Source organism: Vulpes vulpes, chromosome 11, assembly GCF_048418805.1.
Source record: "Vulpes vulpes isolate BD-2025 chromosome 11, VulVul3, whole genome shotgun sequence".
NCBI classification, from domain to species: Eukaryota; Metazoa; Chordata; class Mammalia; order Carnivora; family Canidae; genus Vulpes; species Vulpes vulpes.
Genome location: NC_132790.1, coordinates 36,264,037 through 36,288,006, shown reverse-complemented (window position 1 = coordinate 36,288,006; position 23,970 = coordinate 36,264,037). Strand labels below are relative to the sequence as shown.

General features: G+C 37.8%; 1 protein-coding gene across 27 annotated transcripts in view; it reads left to right on the top strand.

Annotated features, from left to right (window-relative positions):
• SYTL2 (synaptotagmin like 2) overlaps positions 1-22,564 on the top strand; it is a 118,877-nt gene extending 96,313 nt beyond the window's left edge. For 7 of the 27 annotated variants that reach the window (XM_072726109.1, XM_072726113.1, XM_072726108.1 and 4 more), the window contains 11 exons: positions 1,118-1,171; positions 2,431-2,478; positions 5,436-5,530; positions 8,542-8,661; positions 9,933-10,102; positions 11,249-11,351; positions 13,421-13,591; positions 16,431-16,509; positions 18,644-18,743; positions 20,414-20,619; positions 21,502-22,564. In XM_072726109.1, coding sequence (XP_072582210.1) covers positions 1,118-1,171; positions 2,431-2,478; positions 5,436-5,530; positions 8,542-8,661; positions 9,933-10,102; positions 11,249-11,351; positions 13,421-13,591; positions 16,431-16,509; positions 18,644-18,743; positions 20,414-20,619; positions 21,502-21,647 — 1,292 coding nt within the window. In that variant the 3' untranslated portion in view covers positions 21,648-22,564. The other 20 variants (XM_072726125.1, XM_072726112.1, XM_072726123.1 and 17 more) reach the window with 8 other exon arrangements.
• Positions 22,565-23,970: the final 1,406 nt, after the last annotated feature.

Below are 23,970 nucleotides of genomic sequence, written 5' to 3'. Positions count from 1 at the left end.
ATTGAATGAAAGTTAACTGCTGCCAAACTCATGTGCTTGAAAGTTGAACATTGTCATGTTTAGAATATGCTTTAGGCATCTGCAATTGAGACTAAAAAGTCAGAATTTAAAAAGGGAAAGGGAAAAGCCATTCCATTAAATAATTCCTAAAAATCAGAGATTTTCAGGGCTCTGAGGGCAGAATTCCCAAATTAGAATGCAGTTCTACCCCTACCAGAGATCTTGGAATCTTAGGGTTGAAAGTGACCTTGAAGATCACCCATTTTAAACACCTCCCCAGTGCAGAAATTCTCTATAAAGCCTCCTCAACAGGTGTCCAACCCCGCCATATCCGCCTGAATGCTCCCACAGAAAGCAAGTCCAGTCCTTTGTTGGACCGTCCTAATTGTTCTTCCTGATGTTGGTGATGGATCCTGAGGAAAGGAAAAAAAAAAAAAAAACCCAAAACTCAGCAACAATTGTCCAGTTTGGCAAACCTCTTGCCTGTGAGGCGTGGAGCTATTTCCATGGTGCAGCTTTAAAGTACTCAGGAATGTGCAGGGTTAAAAAAAAAAAAATCTCCATCAGCTGACAGATATTCCTGCACGCTCCCTTCCAAATACCGATACCCACTCTCACACTAGCCTGCCAAGATTCCACTTAGCAGCTGGTCCCCAGTTACATCTCTTCAGTTGACTTCCCAAGCAAGGCTCCCAGAGGCATACACAAATGATGATGCATGCACAGAAATATTTATTAATGACCATGGGTTTGAGAAGGTGTTAGTCATGGCTAGCATCTTACCCTTTCCAGAAGAATAGAGAGGCTGTTGCCGCCCTGTGTTTTCTCCTGCTGCTGGCAGATTGCTTGCTCTTAGCTAACCCTCTAACCCTTGGGAGTCCGTGTGCAGCAGTGTGCTGATGTAAGCTGCATCGGGGCTGAAATGGGAGCTCCCGCTATGGCACTGGTTCAAGTAGCTAATCTAAAGAGAAAGTATTTTGGGGAAGACATCTTGGTTGCACCCCTCACTGCATCTTGACTAATTGCTTCCAACTCCGGGGGCTCCCAGGGACAGTCTCATTGTTCTCTCTCGCCAAGGGTCAGCCGTGTTAACCGTTTGTTAATTTCTCCTGAACAGATCAAGCAAAAGTAGATAATCTGCCTGAAGAATTAGTACGTAGTGCTGAAGATGGTAAATATCTTTATGTATTTGCATGTCTGTCTGTGTATTAGGTTGTGGGGTGGTTTGGGCAGTCACTGAGACGCAGCTGTTGGTTAAATACAAGAACGTCATTTGCCACCATGTGATGAATGGTGCCTAAGTTGTTTTAAAACGGTTCTGACTCAGTGCATTTAATACTAACTGTTTGTATTCTCAAGACTTCTGCTGGGGATACCATTGTGAGGATCGCATCAGAGACCCTTGGGAAGCAAGGGTTTCTATAAATAGGAAATTGTATTTCTATGGATATGAGCTGATTTTTGCTACTCTGACTTGCAGAACTCCTTGTGAGGGCAGGAAGCGTCGGGTGGGTTCCTGGGTTAAGTTATTCCTGTATTTGAATCTCACATCTCAGCATTTGGATCTCTCTGGGCATAGCTGGTAAAGCTTTAACTTCAAAGGAAGGAGTCCCAGATCCAGAGTCGGGGTCCTGCATCAGCTCATTTTAAATAGCTAAATATAGGCTGAAGTAAAATTAACCAGTTTTGAATATTACAGAGCCAAAAGATGTTGACGTTTGTCAATGGATTGAATATTACTTGGTTCAGTTATAAAATATATAGGATAATAGTGCCTTGATGGGGGAATGGATGGAAATGAGTCTGATTTTTTTTATAGTTCAGCATTTATGCAAATGTGTAATTTGTATTTCTGCACTGGAATTGTGTTTTTTAAATTGCCTTTCCCATAATAATGAAAATGTATATTAACTGAGCTTTTCCCCATGAAATGTAGTATCAGAGCTCCTCAACGGTCATTCCTTACTTTTATATCCTAGTTCTTTCTCATTTTATGCTTGCAACAACTTCATGGAAGTAGGTGGGGCAAGGATTTCCATTTTCATTTACAGATAAGAAAAGCTCAAAGAAATTAGGTGACTTGTCTAAGATCCTATAGCTAGTTGGTCAGTGGGGAGAGGTGGGAACTAAATCTCGGTTTCATGACTCCTGGTGCAGTGCTCCTTCCATCTCCCAAGCTATGTGTGGCTCAGTGCATTTAGAAGAAACACACCAAACATCTCCTATGCTAGATGTTAGATTTTTAGTTGAATAGGAGACCTCAAGTGGCTAATGAAGAGTCACTCTGGGGAATGGATAAAAGCAAGCTGAAAATGTGTCAGATGTATTCTGGAGTCTCCATTGTAACACTGACATGTGAGCTTTACCTTCATGTCTCTTTAATCCTTCTTGTAAAATCGTATTTATTCTTAATGTTGCTCTTCTGAGTAGATCAAAAAGCAGATCAGGAACCAGATACAAATGAATGCATACCAGGAAGTGAGTAGCAGGATCTTTCTCACAAATGACTAAATGTTGCCACTCTACATGGTGTTAAATATACTGAAATAACTAACACTATTAATCACGCAGTATTTATTATTGGTACTAAACTCTTGCAGCTTACAAAACTATTTCATTCTGACAAGGGTTTTATTAAAAACAATTTACTGCTGCCAGTATTGAAAGATTAATTTGTGGTTCTGGTGGGAGAGTTACATATTTTAAAAACTTTTATGTAGGCATATATATGTATTATATATAAATAGAGATGTATGTTATTACTGTGTATTATTCTTTTGTAAGTCTCTCTGGCCCTTGAGTCTTTTCTTAAAATGAAGTTGGCACCTTGCATTACCATTTCACTTTATGTTGCAGTATGGTCTTGAGTATTGGATCTCTTGTGACCTTTACACAAAACTGTAGACATGAAACAATTTATAATTTATTTGGACCTAAGAAAGAATTGTATTTTTACAGTTGGTATGCAGTATGGTTGTATATGCCTCTCTATCTACCTTTGGAAATAAATTTTAGTATGTCCAGGGTTTAAGCTCTGAATTTCAAAACTGGACTCTGTTATTTATTCAAAATATAAAGCAAGTGAATGTCTGAATCTTAAGAAATAAGTGTGTACTTGTGGTGCCCAATGTCCATCCACTAATTACCATCCACCACCAACCAAAGATAATGATTATTTACTCTTTTCTGTTCAGTCTTAAGATTGCTGTACTTACCTGGGACTACTGTCTCCAGGACAAATAGCACATTAAAAAGGTGTTTGTGTGGTCTATCAAAGCACACAGACATGTGTGTGTGTCTTCTCAGCTTCCCAGTTTCGCTGGTTGCATAATGCTAGGTGCTGGAGGTATGGAGATAATGATACACATGTCTGCTGTCAGCAGCACACTTTATTTTTGTTAACAGTTTCCCAACAGTCTGGATGTGCTAATAAGTCTTAATGAGAAGAGCAGCTAAATGAAGGAGTCGTTCAGTAGAGAAACAAAGCGCTGATGCTAGAAGGCAGTGACATCTAGTCTGAAATCCGAAACTTTGCTCATGAGGTCCTCCTGCCAGAGAGAAAGGTGCTGAAGTTTGGCACAGGACCTGACAAATTCTTAAGTACCTAGGCAAAAAGATAATCCAGGTTTCAACCCCTGGTGCACGTCTTCTGTCCAGTGGCTACAGAGGTACCAAGACTTCTGTCCCTCAGGAGTATTGGGTAAAGAGGTTTCTCCAGTTGCTTTTGCACTGGTAGATACTTCAGTTTGGTCATCTTGTTTTATCTTGCTATGTTTTGTTCAACATTTAGCCTGAAGAGTGAAAACAAAACATAGACCTAGACATATATGGTAATGTATCTGTCTTTGTTCATGACCTAGCTTAGTGAGGTGAAGCCAAATTGGCTAATCACGTGCTGAATTCTGGATGAATTAATTCCACTCTCTCTTGTGGTACTTTCCAAGATGACTCTTCATGATTAGGCTGAGATTATTTCTTTTCTCTAGTGAAGTCTGTATTCTCACCACCAAACAAAACTGAAATACCTGATTGAAACATAAAAAACTAAAGCCTCGTAAATATAAAACTGACTACATTTGAGTAGTGGATATAAATTTTGAAAATAATAGGGAGCAGTATTATGATAAAAAGGTTTTGTATACTCATTGGGCTGTACTGTGCCCTCATGGGGCCTAATCTTACACTACTTCAGTGTAAGTCACCTGAATATACACACATACACATTATTGTTTAATGGGAAACGATTAAAGCAGATATCTCGTGAGTCATTCATTGTAAATGTATTTTGATACATTTGTGAGCAAAAGACTAGATGAGAACTACTATGTGAATAAGCAAATATTTAATATGTATAGTTAAATTTTCAGTTTTCCTTCATTAGATTTCTTTTAACTAAAGATGAATTTAGCTTATGTTTAGGACTGAATTTGAGCCTCTTAAGCTATATATAGAAATATAATTTGATTTTTATCTGTTTTCCTAGTATCTCTTTCACTGATAAAAACCAAGACAGTAAAAAAAATTAATTAATTAAATTTAAAAATTAAAAAAAAACAAGGCAGTATATTTGTATCATGTTGAAAAGGTAATTTAAAGATTATCAGAGAATATTTATTTTTTAGCAAATACTTATATAGAGCATACTATGTGCCAGGCACTGTTCTAAGGGCCTTGAAACATACGAACTCGTTCATACATAAGCTTTGATTCACTGTAAGAAAAGCTTAGACACTAACCTTTAGATAAAGAAGGAAATAGATTTCTAACTAGGGTCACACAAGAGGAATAGAATTCATCATCTCATTGTGACTTCCACACACATCCTTACTGTGTCTAAATAATTAAGGTGTCTGATACCTTGCAATCAGAGAAGTATCTAATTTGTTTTAAAAAAATATTTTGTTTGAAATCATAGTCTTTCATAATTCTAAGTGAGAAACACTGTCACTGAACAAACAAGTCTTCCTTTAGACACTCCATAGCCAGGACACTGTCATGATTGAGTTGTGTATGGAGATCCTTGCTGTCCGATGAAATAGTTTTTCAGCCTGCAGCATGTTTTAAAAATACATTGCAAGGAGATGAACCAATAAATCACACATCTTGTGGTTCAAATCTCTGATGTGAAAAATAAGTGAAAATCAATTCACAATGGCAGTAAGTTTTAATATAATTCAAATCCAGCTCCAGATTAATAAAAACTAACAGTTGTTAAATTAAATTTTATTTTCAATTGGTTCAACTCCTTGCTAGTTCTCTCTGTATAATTCATGAAAACTGCATGTTGCCTATCTTATGATCCTATGCATGTAAACTGTGCCTTTAACCTTTTTACAAAAATATCTTGTTCATAGATAAAAGTGTGTTTTCAACTTATGCCTTTATGTTTGTCGGATAATGTGAGGATAATTTTGAATGGAAATGCTGCTGTTTAGTTTCCACAGTGCCTTCACAACCTGATAATCCATTTTCCCACCCTGACAAACTCAAAAGGATGAGCAAGTCTGTTCCAGCATTTCTCCAAGATGAGGCAAGTTTGTCTTTTGTAACTTCAGAAGAAATGGAACCAAATAGGTGGATTTGCTATGCCAAGGTTGGTGTGTTTGTATTCAGTGGTGGCAGAGACCAAGGAGGTCAGCAGGAATGACCCCTGCCTTTCCTATCAATAGAGGTAGTGTTGTTAATCCTGGAACAAGCAAGGCACCTCTCATTTGACTCAAACAATAACTCATTTTGGTGATGAAGTCAAACTGCATTGATTTTGGAATGTGACTTATGTTTCAAAGTAGGTACAAAATAAGAAATCCAGGCAGAAATATGTTGGTGTGACCTAACCACTCTGTAGTTTACAGTAGAGTTGATTTGTGAAAGCTTAGTCTAGGTAGCATGAGTAGCTTGAAAGCATTTGTTGAAGTAGTAAAGTGACAATGACAGCGGACCTTAAGGATAGCTACCGGGTATATGCATTTTACATACATTATCTCATTTAATCATCCAACATGCCAGAAGGCAGACACCATCATTATTACCAGATATTACAGATAAGGAAACATCGGGAGAGGTGAGTAACCTCACTCAGTAGAAAGGGATCCAACCAGGACTGGAGCCCAGATCTGATTATTGTGGTTAGCCATTATACCTACTGTCTCAGGTCAGAACAGGACTCTTACCTACTATTTACTCAGTACTTTGTAAATACTAGGCACCTAATAGTCATTCTGATTTCTAACTCTCACTAACAAAATGTGATAGGTACTATGTTCTCCATTTTATAAAAGAGGAAAGTGCTTCAGAGAGGTTAAATAACTTCCCCCAAATTCAACAGCTTCTAAAAAGTAGATCTAGGACTTTAACTCAGGCCTTTTGACTTAATTAAGATTCCATGTTCTCAGTGGAGGGATGGGTTAAGTAGGTGATGGGGATTACAGATTGCACTTGTGGTGAGCACTGAGTAATGTATAGAATTATTGAAACACTTTATTGTATATTAACTGACACTGTATGTTAACTATACTGGAATTAAAATAAAAACTTAAAAAGTGAAAAAAAAGATTTCATCTTATAGCCAGGTAGTTAGGAATTTGGAGTCCTGGCTGTGCTACTAATTTGGTATATGACTACAGGCAAGTTCCCTGAGACAGGTTTCCTCGTCCTACCTCATTAGGTTGTAAGGAGTCAGTGAGATAATGCGTGGGAAACATATGGCACAGTGCCTGACATGTAGTGAATACCCAGTAAATGGTAGCTAGCTGTTAACTCTTTGCAGTTTGGGTCCGATTTTTGATGGTGAAATAAAAAGCATTATCTTCAAGCATTCTCTTAGATGAAATGTGAGGAACATTCTAGACAGCATATAAATTACATACCTCCTCCCTGACTTCCCAGGCCCCCCTCTGTCTATTTTCGGGCCTTAGATTAACTCTATCTGTAAATATTCACCCTTGCATATGTTTAATAGTCCACATTACAGTTCCTTTGAAAAGAATCACTCATTCTTTGAAACTAAATCTTAAGTTGGAAACCAACAGTAGGCCACTCATGGAGTTCCTGTGGTTTTATACCTTTGTAAATAGGCTTTGGTCTTGGTTGGTCATATGAATAAGCATTTAATAATTTAAGAGGCAAGTGATACCAGTTCCTGGTTTAATTTTCTCCTCCATCATAGCTCTGCACCAATGAGAGTCCAAATCATTTGAGTTTGTGTATCAGAGATGCCAAAAGAAGCTGTAGAATTTTGCCTTTCAAAGCACATGGGTCAGACCAAATGTTAAAGGAAGTGGAGATGAAACCAGGCTTGCTCCTCCATCCACTCTACCTTTGAGGCTTAGCATTAGTCACATTCATTGAGTACCTGCTGCATGAAAATCAGTATTCCAGGTTAACAAGACAGGACCCCATCCTTGAGTAATTCACTAGTGACCTGATATACTAGGTACAGCATAGTACATGCTGTAATAGAGGGAAATGGACTATAAGGGCGTGAGGGGCATGACAGCAGACACACTAGGGTGTGGAGGGTTTTTTAATCCTCAAGGGAGGATTTGTTTCCTTATCCATTTAAGTCATAAATTTTGTTTTTCTTTAACTCCTTCCTTAATCTGCATTTGAATTGGCATCTGTTATATGATACATAATTGCATGGCCTTGGAATATGTTGGCATGAACTAACTACTCTATGAAGGTGTTTCCCTAACTCCCCTGAACTGCTCCATAAACTCTCTAACCCCCCAAAGAGCTCATTCTTAATCATGAATTTTTAAAGCTACTATCTAATAAATTTTAGCTCTAAATATAATAAAGTTTATTATTGCCACCTTTTTTTTCTTTACCAAGGTACATATTTCCTGGGACAGGTTTAAAATAATTGTCTTTGTTACTTTTTAAAAAATGTTTTAAAATCTAATGCAGGTAGAATTTAATATACTTTAATAAATATAATTTAATATATACTTCCCTATAGCAATAAAAAGATAAACATAATAGCACTATGGAAATACATAAGAGGTGGTTTAAAAATTTTTAAATATGTATGTATATATAACTTTTAGTTTAAACAGATCAAACTAGCATTTATCTTTTCGAGTTTAATAGTGTCTCAAGTAAAAGATTTTATTTTTAGGGAAGTTAAAGCTCTGTTACTAATGAATTAAGCATTGTATTTGGTGTTTTGAGAGTAAATCAGATCTTTTATTATCTGGGTAAAGTTAATTTCTCATATATGTCAATAAAGTTCTCCACAAACATAAATATATAGTATTAAGTATACTAGTAGTATTGCCTACCGTAGCACCTGGAGCCCACCTTGTAGGTAAAAAAAACAAATCACTTTGTTATTTTGGTAGCTAAGCACTGCTGTCCTCTCTAGGTGAGGTCCAAGGTAGACCACTCACTTGAGCCTGATTCCCATTCCCTGGTAATTAGTACTAGTGTGCTTTGACCTTCGGAAATGTCATACCAAGGTATCACATTTTTCTAAATAGAGATGCTGATCTTCACTCATTCTGAATTTAAATTTTGTGTATATTATATGATGTTTTGTAGAGTGATGACAGAGAAACAGATACAGCATCAGAAAGCAGTTACCAGCTCAGCAGACACAAGAAGAGCCCAAGCTCTTTAACCAATCTTAGCAGCTCCTCTGGCATGACGTCCCTCTCTTCTGTATGTAAACAAAGGCTCTGTGTTAATATCTCTCTGCTTCTGTGAACCTCACTCTGCCATTCTCCTGCTTACAATAACATGGCCTCCTGTTGTATTTCCAAGGACACAAGCTTTTTCTCTAACCCTCAATAGCTCCTGGCTAGCTAAATCTTTGTTTTTCTTTCTATAAGCATAAAAAGAGTGCATACCCATTGTAGATGAATTTTTTTTTAATGTAAGGATTTCAAAAATATACCTGAATTACTAACAAGGTGAACCACCATATTTTTCTGTGCAACAAATGAGGTAACTTTTGTAAAGTCTGCTTAGATCTGTTTTATATTTCTGATTGCAACATTTAGAATTGTACCTCTCTTTTAGCAAACCTGATGAATAAAAGTACTGATACAGATAAAAGAGTAGGAAAAGTGATTCTTTGCTTTACATAAGGATTCAGAACAGGATTTTAAAAGGAAATCTCCTTAAGTGTAGTTGTTCAGGTTTGATGTAGAAAATTGGACTCTACCTAGAACTTCTTTCATAAAGTGAGGTCATTGTGTGTACATGTAGTCTGTGTGTAGAAATACATATATGGAAATATATTCACATACATTTACCCAGATAGTTCTCTGATATACATACAGATGCACATGCCTCACCAGGTATGCTAACTAAATGTTAAAGCTATACTTAAATTCTTACTAGCCTCTCATTTCTCCAACTTTTAAAAAATCTGTTTAAATAGAATTTCTGCTGATGATACTCAAATGTATGGCCTGGGGAAGGCTTTCAACTGCCTTCATCAATCATCCATTCTCTACCCTTCCTGACCTCTAAAGGCGTATGGCCCACTAAGCATTTTCTAGATTCAGTGGATGGATAACATAGTAAAATTCCTTTTTAGTGCCTTGGAAATTTGATAGAGCAATGTGTCACTGTGAATTGTGTGCCTGGGGTTTCTCACATCCTCTTTAACATCTTAAATAACGAAGCATGCCTAAAAATGGGACTCTGAACAACCTCACCATAAAATCCCCCTGCTTTGAAATGAGCCAGCATCTAAATAACTTTGCATTTTTCATCTGTATCTTTTAGAGGCATTTTTTTTAAATACTAGTTGTGTCATATAGCATGTCAGCTTGCCTGTGTCGGTCTGTCTTTATGCCATATTATGGTAACTGCTTTAAATGCAAACTAGAGAAATAATGGCAAGCAAATATGATATCTGTGATCCTTGTGATGGGTTCACAAAAGAGATAGAAACAAACACTGCATATTTCCGATGCTTTCAGGTGAGCGGTAGTGTGATGAGCGTATACAGTGGAGACTTTGGCAATCTGGAAGTAAAAGGAAATATTCAGTTTGCCATCGACTATGTGGACTCACTGAAGGAGTTACATGTCTTTGTGGCCCAGTGTAAAGACCTAGCAGCAGCGGATATTAAAAAACAACGCTCAGATCCGTAAGTACAATTTGGAGTTACTGTTTTCTCTGAGTAATTTGTAATCTTGTAGTAATTGGGAAAGAAAGAAAAAAATTGAAGGGAAGATATGTGTGTGACTGTGTCAAAAAGAAATGTCTGAGAAGAAAAATTGGGGGAAAATGCTCTTTTATTTACTCCATGAATTCATATACCAAACTTATTAAACTATAAAAATGTCAGAGAAGCATAATATATTTCAAGTTGGAAAGGGCCTTGAAGGCCATCGTGTCCCATTCATTCTTTTAACAGATAAGGACACCAGGGCCAGAGAAGATAAGTGACCTTTTTACATAAATTCAGAGAGTCAGCAGCAAAACGGGGCATGAGGGCTTGAACCCCAATCTCCCCTCATGACTCTCTCAAACTTCTCTAAAATTAGGGACATGTCAGGCCATATTTCAGAATGCTCAGTGGTGCAGAAACAGTTAAGATTCTAGAATGAGGTAGTTTCTAAATTTAAATTCTATTTTACAGAAGAACTTTAAGGGAAATTACCGGCTCATCTTTTATTATTTTTATTTTTTTTCCAGCTCATCTTTTAAATCAAAGGGTTAATTGAATTTCAGTTTATTTGCAGAATTTGAATGGCATTCCTCGCTTAGACCAATGTAAAAGTCAGATTCTTAACCATTTTGCTAGCGTAAGGCCAATCCTTCTATGCTTTTATTGTAAAAACAGCTGGAGTCAGTATCCTTTTTTTCCCCTCACTGAATATGGCTTGCTTAGGTGTGAGCTAAGATTAATTTTTGTTTTCAAAAGGCAGTAATAAAACTTTTTAAGTTCTGCAAGCACCAAAGACTTTTCTCAATAGAAAACAAGCCAGTAAAATTAAGGACATTAGAGGTCTTTTCCTCCCTCCTCCACTTCAGATAAGGTCAAAGGGAAAAGGGAATTCAGGAAATATCCTTGAAAAATTTTCAAAACATTATAAAATGACCAATTCTGTTGCACCAAATTTAAAAGTTTAAGTATAAAAGGTGTTGGTGAGAACATCCTTTACTTAATGCTTTTCTTGGTGTCATGAAATATTTTTTTCTGTCAATTATCAATGCATTTTTCAAAGTAGAGATGGAAATAGCACTTTTATTTTCTCTGACCTTCTTGTCTGTCCACTTCTCTTTTTAGATATGTAAAGACCTATTTGTTACCAGACAAGGGCAAAATGGGCAAGAAGAAAACACTTGTAGTGAAGAAGACGTTGAATCCTGTGTATAATGAGATATTGCGGGTATCTAAGAACTGTCTGTCTAGGAAAATCCTAAATGATGATGTGTCACTGTGATTGTGTGTGAATAGCGGTATCTTCTGGGGTAGTATCTCTACAGATAAAGTCAGTCATAGAGAGTGGAGAAGGAAAGGGATAAACATGTTCTGAGAACATTGTGTGAGATCATGCACCATGAACATTGTATGCATTATCTCACTCTGGACATACCCCACCAGGAGGGTATCACCTACCCCTCACAGATGAGGCTTAGAGAAACAAAGGAGTTTGCTCAAAGACACACAGCTGAAAACATGGAGCATTGTGACCAAAGTATCCCAGAAGCATAATCCTGATCATGTTATTTCTCTGCTTAAAATGTTGTAGGATTCCCATTACCCTTAGAGGCAAGTCCATCCTTACCATGCACCAGTCCCTTTGCACCTCTACTTTCAGAGTCTTTGTTTAGGTCACCCTGATTCCTTTCTGTTGTTTGGAGGAACTAGCCACATTTTCTCACGCTGCTGGATTTCATGTTCCATCAGGCTGGAGAACTTTTTCCCACATTCTATCCCTAACTACCTCCTACAGTTTTAAATGCCTCTTCTTGTGAGAGCTTGTCCCTAACCCTTCTGTCCCGCCTGGGTCTGCTACCTCAGGCACCTTGTTTCATATAGACTTTGTTAACTCTCAGCACTTTAACTACTGGCTCCATTGTCTGCTTTCCCATTAAATTCTAAGTTCCAGGAGGTCAGAGACCAGCTCCATGTACTTTATCAACAGGGTGCCTTTGGGCAAAAGACTTAAACCTGTCCATACTTGAGGTTTCCAAAAGGCAATAATAGTACCTGCCTATCTACTTCAGTACTTATGAACATTAAAAGAGTTAATATGTGCGAAGTGATTAGTATACATTAAACATGTAAATGTTGACTCTTAGTACAGGGTCGTGATAGATGTTAAAAAAATGTTTATTGGAAGGAGAGATGGCAGAACAGATGAATAGAAAGTATACCTGGCTCAACTGGCCGTATTCCTTTTCCCCCAGATTGCATAATGCTGCCTTAGTCATGATAATGTAAAACAAAATATAAGAAGTGCTCTTCATTCCCCCTTTCTGAAAAACCTGTCCTACTGTTTGATTATCCTCCAAGGAAAGAAGCAGAGTTAAATTAATTTTCAGTCCTCCATGGGTCAGTTTTTTATGGATTTTCTGTAGCCACTTTTTAATTACAGTTTGACTATGATATACCTCAGTACCCTTGCTATTTCTGGGTCAGCTGCTTCAACCCTATACTCAGGAAAAGCCAGCTAATTTAAATGGTAAACTCAGAGAAAGGCAAGCCTGCTACAACCAAAATGGACTCTCAAGTAGTACATCATAAAGCCAAATAGAGATTATTTTTAGATTAGAACTACTATTATCCCTTCCATGATTATATATAATCTAGGATTGACTACATCCTAGATGAAAAACTGCTAGGATGCCAGATATTTTCCACTTAACCATATGAAGCAGGAAAAAAACAAAAATATCTTTTCTTGAAAAATACCTTGTCATTGCAGGATATCCATAGTGGGAGACATTTTGTGTAAGTGGGGGTGAGTGGTATATAGGAATTGTCTGTACTTTCTACTCAATTTTGCTGTAAATCTGAAACTTCTCTAAAAAAATAGAGTCTATTAGAAAAAAAATACCTTGTCCTTAAGTAGAAAACAGACCACAGGATTAAACTTTATTAGTATTTTTAGAATGAATTGGATTTATGTTATATCTAGTTTGAACTAAAACATCCAATAAAAAAATGAATAATTGGCTTTTGTTTTTAGAGAGCCATTACTGCCTCTGATATTTGAACTGTGGTTTGCTTTTCCAGGAGCAGGAAAAAAAATCAGCTTTTGTGAAAGATGGATATAGCTCTTTGAAACAAGACACTTAGAATAAGATGACTTTGCAATATTTTTGAGACTTGAAACCTAGCAGATGAGAAAACCTGATCTGCACAGATGACTTTTCTCCTCCTCTCTCTATGTTATAACTTTGGTATAAAATAATATTATTCACCACTTTAATTTCCTTCTTTGATCTACAGTATAAAATCGAAAAGCAAATCTTAAAAACACAAAAACTGAACGTCTCCGTTTGGCATCGGGATACATTTAAGCGTAATAGTTTTCTAGGGGAAGTGGAACTGGACTTGGAAACTTGGGACTGGGACAACAAACAGAACAAACAATTGAAGTGGTACCCTCTGAAGCGAAAGGTAAGTTCAGACTTGTTGGTTGGTTGGATGGTTCGAGACCTGGTGTATAGGAGAAAGCTATTATAATTGCATTTTAATTCATAATGGTTATCCATAGTTTGGGATCATTATATATGTTTCTCTTGCTCTCTTTTTTGTTTTTAAAAGAGAGAGCACCTGTGCAAGTGGGCAAGAGGAGGGAGAGAGAGAATCTTAAACAGGTTCCATGCTCAGTGCAGAGCCCTACATAGAGCTCAATTTCATGACCGTGTCCCGTATGTTTATTCTTTCTTCTGTATTTTCAATTCTTTCTTCCTCTCTAGAATTCAGGCTGGCTAGTTTTTGTGAACCTATATTTCAGTTTAATAATTTTCTTATCTGCTGTGTCTAGAACACTCATAAGTTCTCAACATTATATTTTTCAGATTTATATTCTCATTTGATTTTTTATAGACCACTTTACTGCAAAAATTCTCTCTTCTTAATATTGTCTTTATGAACATATTTATCAATGTTATTTAAGGTATATATCTGAAAACACAATATCTTAAGCATTTGTAAGTCCCTTTTATCTAATTCTTTATCTTTGGTCATTTGGTCCTTTGTCCTAATATGCCTGTTTATTTTTTATTGCATGCTATACATTTTATATGAAAACCTTTAGGGATACTTTGAGAGGATTTACTTTTGTTTCTGACACATAGTAGGGACAGACCACTTTAACCTGAGAATGAACCAACGGGAAGCTGGGGTTCAGTTTTCATGGGATCTCATGTAGTTTTTGCTTGGCCGTGTTCCTAGGCTATGACCCTTCAGAGGTTCCAAGTGAAAGCCTAGGGAAGTAGTTCTCAAATTTTAGGATGAATCCAGTTCACTTGAAGGACTCATTAAAACACAGATTTCTGGGCCCTATTCCCAAGGTTTCTGATTCAGTAAGACCTCAGCCCAAGAATATGCATTTCCAGTAAGTTCCTAGGCATTGCTGATTAATTGCTGATGCAGAGTATGGCCTGGGAACCGTATTTTGAGAACCACTGATTTAGGATACTTTCTAAGGCTATTCCTTCCTAGCTGGCTGTGGACTCCAATTTTGGTCTCTCCAGCCCCATGAGACTGGAAAAAACTCTGCTCAGGCTTTTTTTTTTTTTTTTTTTTTTTAAGATTTTACTTATTTGTTCATTAGAGACACACAGACAGAGGCAGAGGGAGAAGCAGACTCTCTGTGGGGAACCTGATGCAGGACTCAATCCCAGGACCCCGGGATCATGACCTGAGCCAAAGGCAGACATTCAACCACTGAGCCACCTAGGCATCCTCCTGCTCAGTCGTCTTAGTCTTTTTCATTTAGGCTTCTTATGTTCTAATTTGGCACTACTTAAAAATTAGCTGATGCCTCAACGTGAAAAGCAATGACTGTCAGGCTAAAAGATCTTGTCCATTTGAGTCCTGTCTATATTAATAATTCTTTAGCTCCTTCAAATAAATTTGTTTAATCTCTTTTTTTTTTTTATTGTCCTCAGTGTGAGGGTTGGTATGATCCCAGCTGGAAGTTATAAATAGCAATAATACAAATCTTTGTTAAGTGAAAGTGTTGTATTATGTAGATACTAAAGAAATGATTCTAAAATATTGCATCAAAATCACTGGAAGCCCTTGCTTCTAGTCTTACCAAAGACTTACTGGGTATGAATTCTTCAGAAGATGACAAGAGCTTTTCATTTTAAACTAACTTCCCTTACATTTCTGAAGCATAGCCATGCTTCAGCAATAAGGCTCTAGAGGACCAGAATTTGAAAGTAAAGCCATCTCTCTTATACTCAAAATAATAGAGCTACACTCTTAAGTTATTGTCCAGTCTTTGTTATTCTTACAGACCTCATACGAAGTGATCTGAAGTAATTAGACTCATGTACCTTTGAAAATGTAATGTTTGGGTTTTCTTTCCCCTCCTTTCCCACATTCTTACTCAAAGAAAGAGAATAATACAAATAAATAGTTTTATGTCCTGGCTGAGTGACTAACAAAAATATGTGTGTTTTTATAAAAACCAAAGCATCCCAGAACATTTCTCCTATCTCCAAGAAGGCCATTCTGGGGGCACCTGGGTGGCTCAGTGGTTGAGCATCTGACTTTGGTTCAGGTCATGATCCCAGGGTCCTGTATAGGAGAAAGCTATTATAATGGCATTTTAATTCATAATGGTTATCCATAGTTTGGGATCATTATATATGTTTCTCTTGCTCTCTTTCTTGTTTTTAAAAGAGAGAGCACCTGTGCAAGTGGGCAAGAGGAGGGAGAGAGAGAATCTTAAACAGGTTCCATGCTCAGTGCAGAACCCTACACAGAGCTCAATCTCATGACCCTGTCCCATATGTTTATTCTTTCTTCTGTATTTTCTATTCTTTCTTCCTCTCTAGAATTCAGGCTGGCTGCATCAGGCTCCCTGCAGGGAGCCTGCTTCTCCCTCTGCCTATGTCTCTGCCTTTCTCTCTCTGTCTCTCATGAATAAATAAATAAAATTTTGAAAGAAAGAGAGAAGGAGAGAGAGAAAGAGAAGGAAAAAAGCAAGCAAGCAAGCCAACCAGCCAGACAGCCAAACTGATTTCTCTCCTATCTCTGGGATGAAAGGCCTTGAGATGTTTTCTGGGGACCAAGCACGTTTTTCCAAGATACATAATAGAGCCTTCCCAGGTAAAAACGCAAGAGTTTAGCTCTAATGGGGAAGGAACTTTTAATCTGGGGCACTCGTGGGTGATACAGAATTGCAGAAATGGGGCAGTTATGGTCCTATAACAGAGTACCAACAGAGTAAAATCATTTGTGTCTTACACCTACTGACTGGCAGTGCTTCATTTCCTAGACTGCACCGGTTCCCCTTGAAGCAGAAAACAGAGGTGAAATGAAGTTAGCTCTCCAGTACGTCCCAGAGCCAACTCCTGGTATGTAATGATTTTCCATCTAGATTTATGCCCTTTCCTAATATCTCCCTCTCCAAGGATTTCTTTGGACGCTGTGTTACTTTCAAAGGTGAAACCCTAAGCAAATATATTAACTTAATAATTGTATGGACCAAATGAGTCAATTTACAATTGATAGTTCGTTCTCTCTCTCTCTCTCTCTCTCTCTCTCTCTTTATGGTAAAAACATATAACATAAAATTTACCATCTTAGCCATTTTTTAAGTGTACCATTTGTAGTGTTAAGTATATTCACATTGTTATGAAGTAGAGCTCTAGAACTTTTTCATCTTCCATATCTGAAACTCTATACCCATTAAACTATGCCCTTGCCTTGTCCTTCTCCCAGCCCTTGGTAACTACCATTGTACCTTGTTTCTATGAAAAAAAAAAAAAAATCCTCATTTTCAGCCGTCTTAACTTTCACCTCACTCTCTAAAAAGTTGGTATCTACACAATGTGAATGGCCTTTCCCATATTCAGAATTTGGAACTATTGGTTGTATTAGGGTAAGAATGGAACCTGAGTGTTCTTCAGAGGTGAGAATTAGAAGAATTAGTATGAAGCTCTTAGGAAATTAGAGTTCATTGGTTCTGCATTCTCAAGGCCTCAGCAGTACAGAAAGCTTTTTCCTCCAGGTTACTAATTGCATCCTTGATGTTAGGGCCTCAGGCCTACAGCCCAGTTAAGGAGCAAGAAACTAGCAAGAAATGAATGCCAGCCCACTCTCATTTCCCAAGAAGTTCCCCAAGTTTTTCTCTGTAAGAATCTGTGTAAATGTTATGACTGAAATCAGAGGTTGCAACTCAAATGTTTTCAGTAACCGGGTAGTAAAACTAGTGGGACGAAAGAAAGAATGGGTGGTAAGGGCAGTGATTGAACTGGAGAAAGACATTCTAATTCAGTTAAAAAAAAAAAAAAAAAAGAATTGGAGGGCAAGCAAAACCTATCTTTAGGCCCACATAGCTGCCAAACCACCTTGTTGTTACTTCTGGATCTTCCTAAAAGGCAGATTTTCTTACTATATGTAATTTGTATCCTATCATTTATGGTCCACATGCATAGAAATTCTGCCAATATCTTTCCCTCCACTATCATTTCTGGGTGAGGGGGCAAAGGAGATCATGTGTTTTGATGAGCTCCATCTTGTCTGAGTTTTTGCTCATGTAGTTTCTCTTCCCTGAAATGGCTTCCTCTTCTCAACCTATCCAAGTCTTAGATGAAGCCCCATCTTGTCTGGCTATATTCTTTCCCCCTCACTGTTCACATCATCATCTAGAACATTATGGTAATACCTTGGCATTTCATTCTATATGCCATTTTTATAGTTTTTATTTGAGTTAATCTTTTTAGCTTAAGTGTAAACATTTTCCAAAGAGATAGATTTTTTTTATATATTCCTTGTATATCTGATGACATTACTAGCATAGGGCTGAGCATATCATAGATGCCCATTAAATTCAGGTTGGTTGACTGAGTTAACCTATTCAGAAAAATATGGTAATGGCCCTCTGTCCATGTGTACCCAGTCTAGCCAATAACTAAAGACTAAGCCAACTTCTCAGTAATTCCCTGTCCATAAGATTAGTTATTATGTGTGTATCTACATAAAGTATGTCACCACATTTAAAAAGAAGAGTAGCTATACCTTAGCCAGTACCTATTTTGATTACTTTATACTCAGTATGGTTTCAGATGCCTCCCACTACAGCAATTGATATCAGTATTAATATTTGAAAGGAAAAAAAAAAAAAGAAAAAAAAATATTTGAAAGGAATGTGCATTTCATTGAGATGTTTTGAATATAACTATAAATGTATGATTACATACCTGATTTCTATAACTTGTCTTGAAACAAGCCAAACCCAGAAAGATTATACAGTACTCTGTACTTGGAATCAATATGAATTATTTTTATAGAACTGTCTGAGCTTAGTGCAGCCAGAGTATGGAAGATTTGGTTAAGAATGTATACATTTAACCAATTAGGACCATATCCTCAAGCTCTAGCTAGTATCACTGTGCCAGACCATTTTTAGGTTGGCATCTTTGGATATAGTATTGCCACAAGAGGAAAGGCAGTGAAGTTTTATTTTTTGTCCTTTTCCAATTCCAGGTAAAAAGCTTCCTACAACGGGAGAAGTGCACATCTGGGTAAAGGAATGTCTTGATCTACCACAGCTAAGGGGCAGCCATCTAAATTCTTTTGTTAAATGGTAACCACACTGATAACTCTGCTTCTCTCAGTTCTATCATAGCCTGGCCTTTGCTGGTTGTTTTGGGGTCTCAATATCTGTGATGCTGAAACTCATCCTCCATGGTTTAAGTGAGATAACTTGGGACAATGGCAATGTGAACTAGAGGGATCTGTGACACGAACCCCTAAGGGTCCATTTAATTTTAAAACCATGAAGGCAGCATACATACAAATGAAACCAGGGACCATGTACTCAGGTATGGGATGTCTTCTGGGAGATATATCTGCTGGCGAGGTTAATATTCAGTATAAAAGAGTTCATCAGATTTCTAATGTTGGGATTCCATGCTCCTTGGTTCCTTTGTGGAGCAAGGAGAATTTTTCCTCCTATCCCTTGTCCCACCTTTGTGGCTTATCTGCAAAAGATCTTTTGCCTCAGCCTGCAAATATGTGGAAAATGACTTGCTAAACAGACCCCTACTGCCTGATCCTGGAGACCCAGGATCAAGTCCCACGTCGGGCTCCCTGCATGGAGCCTGCTTCTCCCTCTGCCTGTGTCTCTGCCTCTCTCTCTCTCTCTGTCTCTCATGAATAAATAAGTAAAATCTTAAAAAAAAAAAAAAAAAGACCCCTACTAATAGTTATGTCCTAGGAGTGTAAGACAATTAGAGTCTTTAAGTGGTAGACTTTTTTCTCTGGCATCTAGTCAGTAGTAACTAAGCAGATGTTAGTAAGCACTCTCAGTTCCCCCTAACTAATTTCATCTATATAGATCCTTCCAGAAGATCAGTTATAGCAGTTTAAGTTTGTTGACATTATTTGTGATTTTCACTATACATAGTATTTATAGATGTCAGTTGGTAAGATTTTTCAGCTCAGGTCAGTGTGTCATTCTGAGACAACTCTCAGGCTTTGTATTTATAAGAGATGGTAGGTTAAAAACAGAAAACAGATGATCACGAATGCTTACAAATTTTAAAGGAATCCCCAGCCAATTGCTACCATATTAAGCACTTACTAAAAGAAAGCACTAACCCAAGTTGTTTGCTTCATATGTAATTCTGATATTAACCTCATGAAATAGGCATCACGTTCTCATTTTTAAGATGAAGAAGCAAGTGTATGAGATATTACGGGACTTTCCCTACAATACACAGCCAATAAGTGGCAGAGTCAGGATTTAAAGCAAGTCTGGTCCACTATAATGCACAGTCTCTCCAGCAGAATGCTGCCACTACCACCATCATCACCACCACTGCCACCATCTTTACCTCCACCATCACTGCCATTACCACCACCATCCCTGCTATCACCACCGCTGCCACTGCCACCACCACTATCACCACTGCCACTACCACCACCACCACCATCATCATCATCACCACCAGCACCCCTACTATCACTACCCCCATCGTAGCTGCCACCACCGTCATGGCTGCCACCACCACTGCCATCATCACTGCCTCCATCACCACCACTACCACCATCATGGTTACCACCACCACCACTATCACAACCATCATCACTGCCACCATGATCACCATCACCACCACCCCACTGCTGCCTCTCTACACTCTTTTTTTCTTCCATTTCCTTCTGCCAATCTTCAGTAGCTGTGTTGCAGTACACTGAAAGCGTAAATATTCACCATCTTATTAAAATGCTTTTACAATACGATTCCTTTTGTAGTATCATCCTTCCAGATACAAGTAGGAAAAGTCGCCAGAAAACAAGAGCTGTAGGGAAAACCACCAATCCTGTCTTCAACCACACCATGGTGTATGATGGGTTCAGGCCTGAAGACCTGACAGAAGCCTGTGTAGAGCTTACTGTCTGGGACCATCACAAATTAACCAACCAGTTTTTGGGAGGTCTTCGGATTGGCTTTGGAACAGGTAATGTTTGTTAGGTTTTCAATTCTCTAGGAGCCAGGTGCTTCCAGGGACAGTAAAGTTTTGCCTGTTTGTTGTTTTGCTTCTTCCTAATGAAAATAGATATTCTACTTCTGTTAAGTGTAATGAAATGAATGAGTGGAGGAATGTCAGGCTGTATGCCAAGGGCTCTAAATACAAAGATTAACGGGATGTAGTGTCTATCCACACAAAGCTTAAGTTATTGTGTGTGGGAAGTACAGAAAAGCCTTCATTACTACTCTTCCCTGAAAAAACACTTATGTCCTTTTGTAACTAGAATTGTGCTTAAAATAATCATAATAACTCGTATTAATGAGCACTAGTCACTGTACTGAATGCTGTATTTATATTTTTTCATTTCATCTTCACAGAAAGCCCATGAGTTATTACTAATATTATTCTAAGAAATGAAGTAACAGAGCTAATAAGTATCAGACTCAAGATTCAAAGTTGAGCCTGTTAGACACTAAACCTCAAACTACACTTCCTTAGAGATTGTCTAACTTCCAACCTTCCCTATTACCCCACTATGTCCCTGATTTGTTGTCAGCTAGAACTTCTATGAACATGAAGAGAAATCTACTCTGTGAGTAGAGGGAATAGTTCCAATTATAGTCCCAATTATGGAATGCCCCATTATTGGGCATCTCAGGTGGTTAAATAGTTTTTTCTTATATTGAGCCCCAGATCTGCCCTCCTAGTAATACTAAAACTATTCCTCACTCTCTTCCATTGATGATTATAATTAGGGGATGGTCCAGGGGTTTTTTTTCCCCAATGAACTATTCCTTTCTAAATGCAAAGCTTTCTTTCTTGCTTTTTTCTTTTTCTTTTTCTTTTTCTTTTTCTTTCTTTCTTTTTTAGGTAAAAGCTATGGTACTGAAGTGGATTGGATGGACTCTACATCAGAAGAAGTTGCTCTCTGGGAAAAGATGGTAAATTCCCCCAACACTTGGATTGAAGCAACCCTGCCTCTCAGAATGCTGTTGATTGCCAAGATTTCGAAATGATCCCGAAGTCGACTGGCTCCTCCACTGAAAACTACTAAACAGGTAGAATCTGATCTTGAAAATCTGACTATATGGACAGATTCTCATCTGCTGCCTCTCACCACTAATGGATGCCACACAGCATGGTAAAGTCAACCTGCATGTACCCAAGAGACTTAACTAATAATAAAATGTGTAACTTATTTGTGACTTCAACATTAAAGAAGATATTTGAGAAAGCTAGGAAAAGCAAACAGTTGCTGCTGCTTCAGAGAAAAAGCTGTCCCAAAACATTAAATGTTGGGTTTTTAACCAGCAAAATATTCTAGTTTGCCATCCTGTGTTTCACACCACCAACCCTGTGCTACAGCTAGGAGGGCCAGCTACTCAATGGTTGGAAACCCTCACAGGAACTGAAAAATATGTAGTTTTTGGAAAAGAGGGACAGAACAATGCTCCTATAAGGGGGAAAAAGGAAGAATATCAGTGATAATAAAGAATTTAACCCTAAGGAAACTATTTACTCTGCAATCTCTATTAAAATGTGGAATTACAGGTTAGGGCCATGAGACTGAATTTACTGCATGTATGTCTGCCTTTGAAAGTGCTTTTCTGTTTTCCCCTGTCAAAGTCTGAGATGTGCTTTGGTGCCACCCACTGGCTCATAGGTGGAATTCAGCTTTTGGCTTAATTTTCTCCTAAGATCCCAAGCCTGTGTTTTGTAATAGACTATATAAAAACAAACAAAACCTTGCATATGCAAGATTCTGTTTTTCCTATAACTCTACTATATGAAATGAGCATGAGAGTGGTCACAGACATGCTTTGCAACAAAGTTTTAATTAGAATGTAAATTGTTAAACTGTACTTCCTATGTATGTATAATTTTCATAAAGTATTTTGTAAAAACCCTTAGAATAAATTATTACATGATTTAATTGTGTGGTCAAGTTAACCTGACTTCTTATTTTGAGTGAAATACTTTATGTCAGGAATCCTAAAACGTAAATTTTCTTGCAAGGCTAAAGAACTACTGAGCTAATATTTCTTAAGTATTTACTTGCAGCTCTGGACATCATTTCCTCTAAGTGAGAAGCTGTGGCCATGTTATTGAAAGTGGAATTTTTATTTTACAAAAGTAGTTGAAAAGCGTTGAAGGTAGTTTAACATTTATTTTTGAAAATTTTCCCATGGAGACATTTTCTGGATCATTTTAATATATAAAACATTACTCTTCCTTAGGACCCAACTTGGTTGTCTTTCTCAAAACAAGCACTAATTTAAACATAGGTCAGGGGGAGCCTGGACATTCAGGAGTGTGAAACCTTACAATAAGTGTCTAGCAAATGTCATTGAAAAAGACTAGAGGGGCACCTGGGTGTCTCAGTCCGTTAAGCATCTGCCTTCGGCTCAGGTTATGATCTCAGGGTCCTGGGATCAAGCCCCACGTTGGGCTCCCTGCTCAGTGAGGAGTCTGCTTCTTCCTCTCCTTCTGCCCTTTCTTTTGTGTGCTCTCTCTCTCTCTCTCTCGCAAATAAATAAATAAATAAATAAATAAATAAATAAATAAACAAACAAACAAATAAATAAATAAGGAGATGTGTAGTCCAGCTCCAGGTCCTGATTCTGTTCTGAGCACAGGAAGGGGCAAGATGAGCTGAGTGGAAGCACACCTCCCAGGCTGGCCAGGAATAGTGGCAGAAGTGCAAATCTTGTTCCAGCTCCTGCCACTTCATGGTACCAGCTTCTTTCTCAGCCCTTCTTTCAGTTATCTGCTCAGCCACCTTCCAGCATCCAGCTGGCTCTGAAACATGAGATTGGTTCTATCGTCTCCCCCTGGGACTGCGTGCCTCCTCCTATCCTCAGATCCCTGACCTTCAGAACATCAGAGTTACCAAGAGAACCACCTTTGGTATCAAAATGATTTGGGTTTGAATTCTGGCTCTGTCACTCTCTGGGTGACATGGAGTAGCTTGCTTAACCTCTCTATGCCTTTGTTTCTTTGTTTCCTGTAAAATAGAAAATGTAGATGATAATGCCTACCTCTCAAGAATATTGTTAGAGTTAAATGAGAGAAGATGTACAAATGCCTAGTACTTTTGTATAGAATAACTCTAAATAGTAGCTTCAAAAAAAAAAGAAAAGACATTAAAAGACTCAACAAAGGCAATGGAAAGGGACTCTGGTCGCCACTAGAGAGAGCATTGGCCTAGTTTTATGCCTTGGACTTCTGGGGAGAAAATACTGGATACTTTCAGGTTCAAAGGTATGTGGGGAGAAAATGGTAGAACGAGGACAACCACCATCCAGAGAGGAGCCTAAAAGCATTACTAAACTGCAAGTT